The 8419-nt window shown below is 46.3% G+C and overlaps 1 protein-coding gene across 2 annotated transcripts in view; it reads right to left on the reverse strand.

The window, feature by feature from the left end:
- Nucleotides 1-7800, reverse strand: part of LOC119388774 (mite group 2 allergen-like Ixo r 2) — a 160787-nt gene extending 152987 nt beyond the window's left edge. Inside the window, exons 1-4 of one of the 2 annotated variants that reach the window (XM_037656187.2) lie at nt 7575-7800; nt 3702-3806; nt 3118-3290; nt 334-569 (exon numbers count right to left, since the gene is read on the reverse strand). In XM_037656187.2, coding sequence (XP_037512115.1) covers nt 489-569; nt 3118-3290; nt 3702-3806; nt 7575-7653 — 438 coding nt within the window. In that variant the 5' untranslated portion in view covers nt 7654-7800 and the 3' untranslated portion in view covers nt 334-488. Of the gene's footprint in view, nt 1-333; nt 570-3117; nt 3291-3701; nt 3807-7574 lie in introns of those variants that run through there. The other variant, XM_049414619.1, reaches the window with a different exon arrangement.
- Between the last annotated feature and the right edge of the window lie 619 nt (nt 7801-8419).

The following is an 8419-nucleotide window of genomic DNA, read 5'->3' on the forward strand; positions in this document are numbered from 1 at the left end:
ACTGTCTTGCATGTGTAATCATGCAAACCGCTATATATATATATTTCCGGAACCCTCCACTATGGCGCGCCTCATAATCATATCGTTGCTTTGACACGTAAAATCCACGATATAATTGTTATCAACTTGCCTCATCCGCGGCAAGCTTGCCTTCTGCTACAAATGGCTACACAGTCCATCTTGCTCGCCTAAAAAAGAAAAACTGAATCTCGCCATACCATTCAACTACATTTTCTCAACTTGCACAGGGTAATTCGCTTAGAACAACAACGACGGCGACAGCAGCAACAACAAAACTAAATCGTCACTTCACAAATACAAGGCGCGTTTGCGAATGGTCTGCGTCGACGCATGCGGTTGAAACGGAAATTTTATTTGAGCGCAACAATAAATCGGCGGTAATTATGCGGCCTTTTTTTTTTTCTTGATTTATTCCGCTTCAGAAGTCCACCGGGTTTCCTTCGATGCTGAACCCAAGAATAAATCTTTTATTGGAACATCGTGGCGGCACTGGTGCAAATACTGACCCCCTTTTCGCCAATCATCTTCAGTTGAACCTTCACTTCGAACTGTAAGAAAGGTAAGAAACAAGGGCGATCGATAATCATAGACAGCACAGGCTTGAATAAACAATGTCCCGCGCGGAAAATAATGCACAACATTAAAGATAAAGGAGTGTCGCTTATTTCACACATGCGCAAAAAGAAGTATCAAAGAAAAGAAAGCTTACTGCTTTAACAGATAGGATTGCCTGCATGCATATTTATTTATTTATTTATTTATTTATTTATTTATTTATTTATTTATTTATTTATTTATTTATTTATTTATTTATTACACACTGCGGTCACGAACTTCAAGCCGGGTGGAACAAAGTTAAGCAAGAAAAAAAAACGAACAATAAGTAATATTGTTCTGCCTTTCATTACTTACGCATTCAACACCGCACAGCATGAAACTACCGGCTACAGTCCTTTCCTTCTTCTTTATGCTAGACTTGTTAATTGCTAGGGTTTAATTGTTAGCGAAAGATAATTGTTAGGACTTTATGTCCCAAAACCACGATATACGATTATGAGAGACACCGCAGTGGAGGACTCCGGAAATTTCGACCATCTGGGGTTCTTTAAGGTGCACCTAAATCTAAGCACACGGGCCTCTAGCGCATTGCCTCCATCGAAATGCGGCCACCACTGCCGGGATTCGATCCCGCGACCTTCGGGGTCAGCAGTCCAGCCCAATACACAATAAGTAAAAACGCGAGAAATACAACAGTGCGGATACAATTGTTACAAAGGCAAGCCATTTCAGGCGTTAAATGCGGGCGAAAAAAAAAAAAACTATTTCCAATGCATATCACGCCGTCGACCAAAAAGCCCGAACAGCGCAATGAGGACAACATCCAGTTAATTGTGGCTCAACCGCGCTTATCTTATACTAACCATGAAGAGTACGTGTTGCTATATTGTCAGTGTAGCAGATGGTGCGATAGGAGACGCATCATCCGATTTATTTAATGGGGGCAGACAGACAGACAGAGACAACGAACCGTATTTGATCCTGAGGAGCTAATGGTGGCAGCTTCAGTTTTTTATCTTTTTTTTATCGCGCGATAATACACGTCCTTCCGAAGCAAGGTACACTCGCAATGATAGCAACGTAATCGTTCAAGGTTCCCCAGATAACAGCTAGCCCGCTTGCACTCGTAGTTTTGTGCAACAGCACATTTGCACAAGTCCTAGGCCTGTACAAGCTGGCCATTTTGGTCTCTGTCGTAATATGTTTTCACGACATTTGTGCAGACATGACCACGAGATACAAAAACAACTACATAAGAAAAAATAAACAGAAGGCAATTGCTAACGCGTTCTCCACCCCTGAGTTCATGTGGGCTTTTAGTTATCTGTGTACACCGCTTGTTGAGTCAATACTCTAGATTGGTCCACCTTTATCCCGCTCGTCTTTATCAAGCACAAACAGGCAGATAAACGTTTGTTTCGTGTTTGAGAGCGGCATGACGTTATCAAATACGTCACCAGGTTTACACAATCAGCCGTATCCTGTTATTACGCACAAATGAACAACAGAATCTCGTTTTTATACAGACTGATGAATATAAGCAGACTGTACTTTTTTTACATATAAAGCAGGTGGTCCGATTTACTAGCATTAATAAGTAATACGACGTGAATGAACGGCATTAAAAAGCCCGAGATTTGTATGTCACAATAATTTCAAATTTATCCGTTATTTACAGCTTTTCTTTTTCTCTATTTAGGACAGTGGCCATTCTTGTATTGCCACAGTATTGGTTTTTCTTTTTTTCTTAGAAAAAGTCGTAAGAATTCGGTTTGCTTGTATGCTGACGAGTGTACGCAGAAAGCCAAAAGAAAGGTATAACGCAGATCTATATATACACTCCTAAATTTTTTTCCTCGTTCATAAATATATCGGTATATGCTAAAAACGTAAGCGCGACATCATAAGGAAAATTTCGAATCTTTAAATGTGTCATTCTTGTAACGTCTTTCCGTACGTCTACACTGTGCCGAAGCGCTCAACTGGAAAACGGGCTTCACCTCAAGATGACCACTGTTGCAAAGAAGCCAGCTTCCGCACATTAGCCTTTTACGTGCTGTTGTACTGTCGACGTCAAATGAAACGCGAGAGCGTGGCCCAAGCATTAGCAAAGGCATAGTGTGCACCGTCCTGTCATCACCACTGACACACGCACACATCCGGTTTTGGCAGCACTGAGCGATCCCCCTACAGTCCGATAACTTCGCTTCTGTTCTAGTTCTGATATCCGAGACGAAAAGGATAAAAGAAAATAACGACCAAAAGCGTTCGGCGCACTCACGCCGGCCACCATTATCACCATATCAGAACTAGAACATAGGCAAAACTTGCCGAACCGGACGTGCGCGCCTGACAGTGGTGATGTCAGGACCGCGCTCATGCACCCGACCTTTGCCAATGCTTTCGCCACGCGCTCCGCTTTTCGCGTTTCGTTTGACGACGATTACATAAATGCGCCGCTGCAGACACCTTCGACAGCGTGGTTATCCACATACTCGTTATTACACGAAGAATAAGGAGAGCGTGCGAAGTGTATACCGGTGGCGCGTAGAAAGGCACGTGCACAGTCATGGTGCCGTTGTACTTGCCTCCCTTGACCATGGGACAGTGGTAGACCTCCTTGCACATATCGCGTTCCATGCCCGGCACGGGCAACGTTACGCCGAATATCCTCATGGTGGGTTCCAGCCGCAGCCACTCGCTGTCTTGATCTGCGAAGCGCGGAAATAAGTGGTCCCTCGAAGTCCTCTTTACATAGAGACGCTAAGTACAATTTTAACTTCAGGCCCGCAAGAGCAGGTGCAAGTTTAACGTGAATAATTTCTCATCCACCTATAGAAAAAAGGCTACAACGTCGAGTAAGTGCATTCAACTACGTCCTAATCAATTGAACTAAGCTTATAATTATCCACGTTTTCAGAAATTGGTCTCAATGTCCCCCGCTTCTATAGTTACACACTCTTGAGCCATATTACACACTCTTGCGATGCGGGATGCATCGCAAGCCAACGGCTGACTGGTATAAAACACACACACACACAGCTTCATCTGAGAGGCCTATATAGTGGATATTGATATGACTTGCCCGTGGGCATAAGAGCCGATCGTAGCCGGTTACTTACCTGCAATTATGGAGAAATGAATCTTCGTATCTTTACCTCGCAGGAACACGCAAGGTTGCGTGTCACACGGCTCAACGTTCATCGACAGAATCCTGGCCGCACTACCTGCGCCAAAGCAAATGCCAGACAGTATAGGCAGTCTTAGGATAGCGTACGCAAAGGTTCGCGTTAGCGTCTGTTGCCACTGCTCATGCGCCGTACGGGTACGCACGTTATATTTGGAAAATAAAGCACGCACCCAAACAACGCTAATGCTACAAACCCTATTTTAAATCTGCCTATAGTAACCCATACACGCCGTAGTAGCTTGGGCGTCGCGTTGATAAGCTCGAGGGTTCGATTCACGGCCACGGGGTCGCATTTCGATGGGGGCGAAATGCAAAGAACACCTGTGCGCTTAGATTTTAGATGCACGTTAAGGAACCCCAGGTGGTTGAAATTAGTCCGAAGTCCCCCACCACGGCGTGCCTCAACCATATAGTGGTTTCGGCACGTGAAATCCCAGCGATTATTCATTACAGTAACCGATTACAAAAACGTCTTCGTTTTGTATTGCAACCTATAGAATATTTAGCCCGGTTCTTCTTTTTCTTTCCTTTTTTTTTGCGCAGTCCTCAGGTATTTATGCTGTCCAATGACGTCACAAATCGCCGGTTATATGTAAGGAAACATACACAGGAGAAACTAATATAAGGCAACAAGCTACCAGTTCAGATAGTGATTTCTAGGTGACGTATTCATCATCGGTGCCATTGAATCTAGCACTCGATGCATAAGTTAAGTCAAAGCCATCACACTCATGACAGAACGGCGGTGTGCGACTATGCGCACGCCTTAAATGGCAGTGGGCTAGGCGACAGCAACGAGTGAGTCGCCACCAGGAAACGTACTTGTGGGCGATACTGTGTTGCCCGACGCTCACAGTGACGTCTTTTGCTCATGGAACCGCTAAGTAGTAAGAAGCCAGGTAACATGCAAGTGTGAATAGAATAGACGTGCTTGACGTGTAGACTGGAATCGTTTTGCTTGACAACGGGCAGGCGCGATCGCCGCACTGCGTGACTGGTGCATCCATTTGCAGCATAAGGAAAAGGAATGGTTTGGTAACGTCCACGCCGGGATTTGTTGTTTCAATATTTGATGCAAAAAATAAAATGGCGGACGTCGATTGCTCGTGATTATGCTTATTGCCAGCGGTTAACGAAGACGCTCGCGTATCGCGTTACTGCAACAAGTATTGGGCGCGAGGCCCACCACTGGAGACGCGGGCGCTGCAATCGCTGTGACGTGCAGGGTTGGATCACGTGACCTCGCCTCGCTCGGCGAAGGGAAGCGGACGGTTGAATGCGTTGTTTTTAACCGCGATTTCGCTTTTGAACAGCGTTGTTTTGCTCTCACTTCTTGTATGTGGACCCCTAGAGGCTACAAAATCCGGAAAAGTGCAGCAAAAGTTATCGGCGGCATGGTACTTTTCTGCTCCGTGTCACAGTGCGCTACGTACGCGAAGGGGCCAGGCGTGAGCTTTCACTTTTACCGCCATCCTGCCTTTCACGAGCATGATGCCGCTGTCACCTCTCTTTCTTTTTTTGTTATTTCAAGCCTTTGGTGTTAAAATGGACAACGAACACGAATACTCACGGCAGCATTGTTCACAGTAAAAAATGAATGCGCAAATAGTCCGGTTATATATGTTTTAAAATATGACGTAGGCAACGTGCGGACATGTGTGGAACGTTGCCGTCATGACGATTAAGCGTGTGCGCCGTTGTCTAGATTGTCAGAGATTCAAGATAAAGCCAAGAAAGCCAGTTATTTTGTTCTTTTTGTTATCTTTGCCTCATCTCAGTCTATTTCGTGGCCTGTTGCTTCTGCGTGCTCTGCCTGCGCGTCCGATGAAACCTTTCTTACGTCATACATGTGCTGCTTGAGTCTTTGCTGGAAGTTACCTGTCTCGCCGACGTAACTTCCACCACTGTTTGACCCCCCCCCCCTCCCGCCCTCGTGTTTATTTTATTTGTCCTCGTGCTTTTTCCCGACCACACGGGTTTCCGTCAGACTCTCGACTTCAGGCCATAGGGTTCCTTGCTTATAGATTATTTATGTAAAATGAGCCCATAGCCAGTGTCATCTTCAAACATTGATTCACCATCTAGAAGCAGCCGCGAAGTGTCATACTGTTTATCAATGAAGCTTTATAAATGCTGGACGCTGGTATTTTCACAACAACATAATATTGCCATTTAGACCATGGTAAGTTACACCTTGCAGCATGGTCATTCAATTGCGCAAGTAATACGGCCGGCTGGCACATGGTGCATTTGCTACCACAATCAAGTCTGGTCGTGACCGTATTTTTCGATCGCGATTGGTCCCTTTGTGCAAGCTGGATAATGGAGTCAGTCGTCGAAAATTTTCATCCCGATGTGGCTTGGTGGCGATCGAAAATGCACCGTGTGACAACCTTAGAAAAAATGCGCAACGAGAAGCAACAGATAGATATTACAATCGTGCCGCAGACAAACTCATGTGAAATGTTATCTAGCTACAACCACGGTATATCTCACATGGCTCTCGTGCGGTTCTCGTGCGTTTGTCTCCAATCATATGAGAAAGGTTGCGGCTACATGAATCTCTAAGCATACTGGATAGCTTCTCACAGGGCGGAGAAACCGCTTTCATCGTGCTTCATAGGGCCATGTGTACTAAACAGGAATGTTAACTTGCCCATGCTTGGCCCCGCCACGGCGGTCTAGTGGTTATGGCGCTCGACTGCTGACCCGAAGGTCGCGGGATCGAATCCCGGCCGCGGCGGCTGCATTTTCGATGGAGGCGAAAATGTGTGAGGCCCGTGTACTTAGATTTAGGTGCACGTTAAAGAACCCCAGGTGGTCGAAATTTCCGGAGCCCTCCACTACGGCGTCTCTCATAATCATATCGTGGTTTTGGGACGTTAAACCCCAGATATTATTACTTGCCCATGCTTGTGTGACAACCGCGGCCCGTTTTTATATGCAAACCTACAACGAATGAAGTTGCACAGTTGCCCGCATTTCTTGCAGCAAAAAATATGTTTCTTTGCCGCAAGCACACGCTAAAGCCCATTCGACGCAAAATGATTCGTTACCTTTTACAAAAGCAGCGTTCTCGGCCCCCGTGGTTTCGATATCGGTGGCCATAGCGGACGACGCCGGCAGTCAGGACGCTGTCAAGGCATTATGAGCACGTAACATTTTTTTTCTGAGCAGTTATTTAGCATTTCGTATAGTGAAATGAAGCCGCAGTATAGTGATGAAGCCGCAGTACTATTTTACTGATTTCTTTGAAGTGAAGTACAACAACAATAATAAAAAAGCAGACGCGAAAGCGGCTGCTGGCTGAGCGGGAGAGGGCTGGCGGAGCAATCCAACCTTGCACGTCACAGGGATGCCTCCGCATGGTGGCGCCACGGTATGTCCTCGCGCCCAATAGCCTGAAAGTTGTTACGCTTACATACCACTTTATTAAGGACCGAGAAATAATACAGTTTTTCCCGTGGTACTGCACGCACCCTGAGGCCGCACACTATTACAGTCCCGTACACGGGAGCTGCACTTGCTATGAACTAAGTATTCCGATTTTAAAAGCGAATATTACAGGCCCGTTAGCACTCGGAGTACTCAAACCAAGCATAAGATAGCAGAAATCTTATTTCTGACACCGTTCGATGCCGTACAGGCGGCAGACATGTCCCTAAGCATATTACACGAATGAACACTTGTTCACAAATCAACGCAATATCCTGAACGCAATATTCAGGGCCACATCGCAGGTGCACACTGTCAAAAGGATTTGCAGTTTCCATTGGGCGGAACACATGCTGGAACTTGCGCTTACCGCAGTCCTCGTAGTTGTAGTTGCCGGTCAGTGCTCGGGCCAAGCCCAAGACGAGGCTCAGTACCGTGGCCCAGATCATGGTCGATGGTTGCTCGCGAGGCGTAAGTTTTGCCGCTCTGTGCTCGCCTTCCTTCCTTCCTTTACAAAGCACGATGCGAAAGGACCACAGGCGTGTGCACGTAACAGATGTAAAAGACTGTGTTCAATAATCTAGCTTCATCGAAATCACCGACCGCTTCCACAGCGATTGTCACGGTAGCACGAGGCACCGAGTGCACCATCATGGTTTCGTGTACCTGCAACTGCCTCCGACCGCTCCACCTTGTTAGCTTAGTATAGCGGCGGCCAACACGTGGCGACAGGCCGATTAAAACGCTACATAAATGGTTTCATTTCGCTTATTTTCTTCATTGATAGGATAATCTGAAGGCATTTGATTCCATTTCACACCTCTTTAATAACAATGGCCCTAGAGCTCCGAGTGCGGCGGCGTCCACGTGGGAAGGCCAACGTGTTGGCGGAAAAGCGTTTACAAGAGATCGTGCTATGTGGAGCTACCCTCATAGCATCGTGAGCCTAAAGTCCCGGTTTCGATCCCTGCCGCGGCGGTCGCATTTTATGAGGGCGAAATGCTAGAGGCCCGTGCAATGCGCGATGTCAGTGCAAGTTTAGGAACATCAGATGATAGAACCCAGTCGAAAATCACAACAGAATAGTACGACAGAAATTCTGTTGTCTTTCGTATTTTGGGACGCTGTAGTCTATTGTCTGTCCTGTAGTGAATTGTCTGTCCCGTAGCGAATTGTCCTGTCCTGTATTGATTGTCTGTCCTTAGTGAATGGCTG

The sequence above is a fragment of the Rhipicephalus sanguineus genome, chromosome 4, assembly GCF_013339695.2.
Source record: "Rhipicephalus sanguineus isolate Rsan-2018 chromosome 4, BIME_Rsan_1.4, whole genome shotgun sequence".
NCBI lineage: Eukaryota > Metazoa > Arthropoda > Arachnida > Ixodida > Ixodidae > Rhipicephalus > Rhipicephalus sanguineus.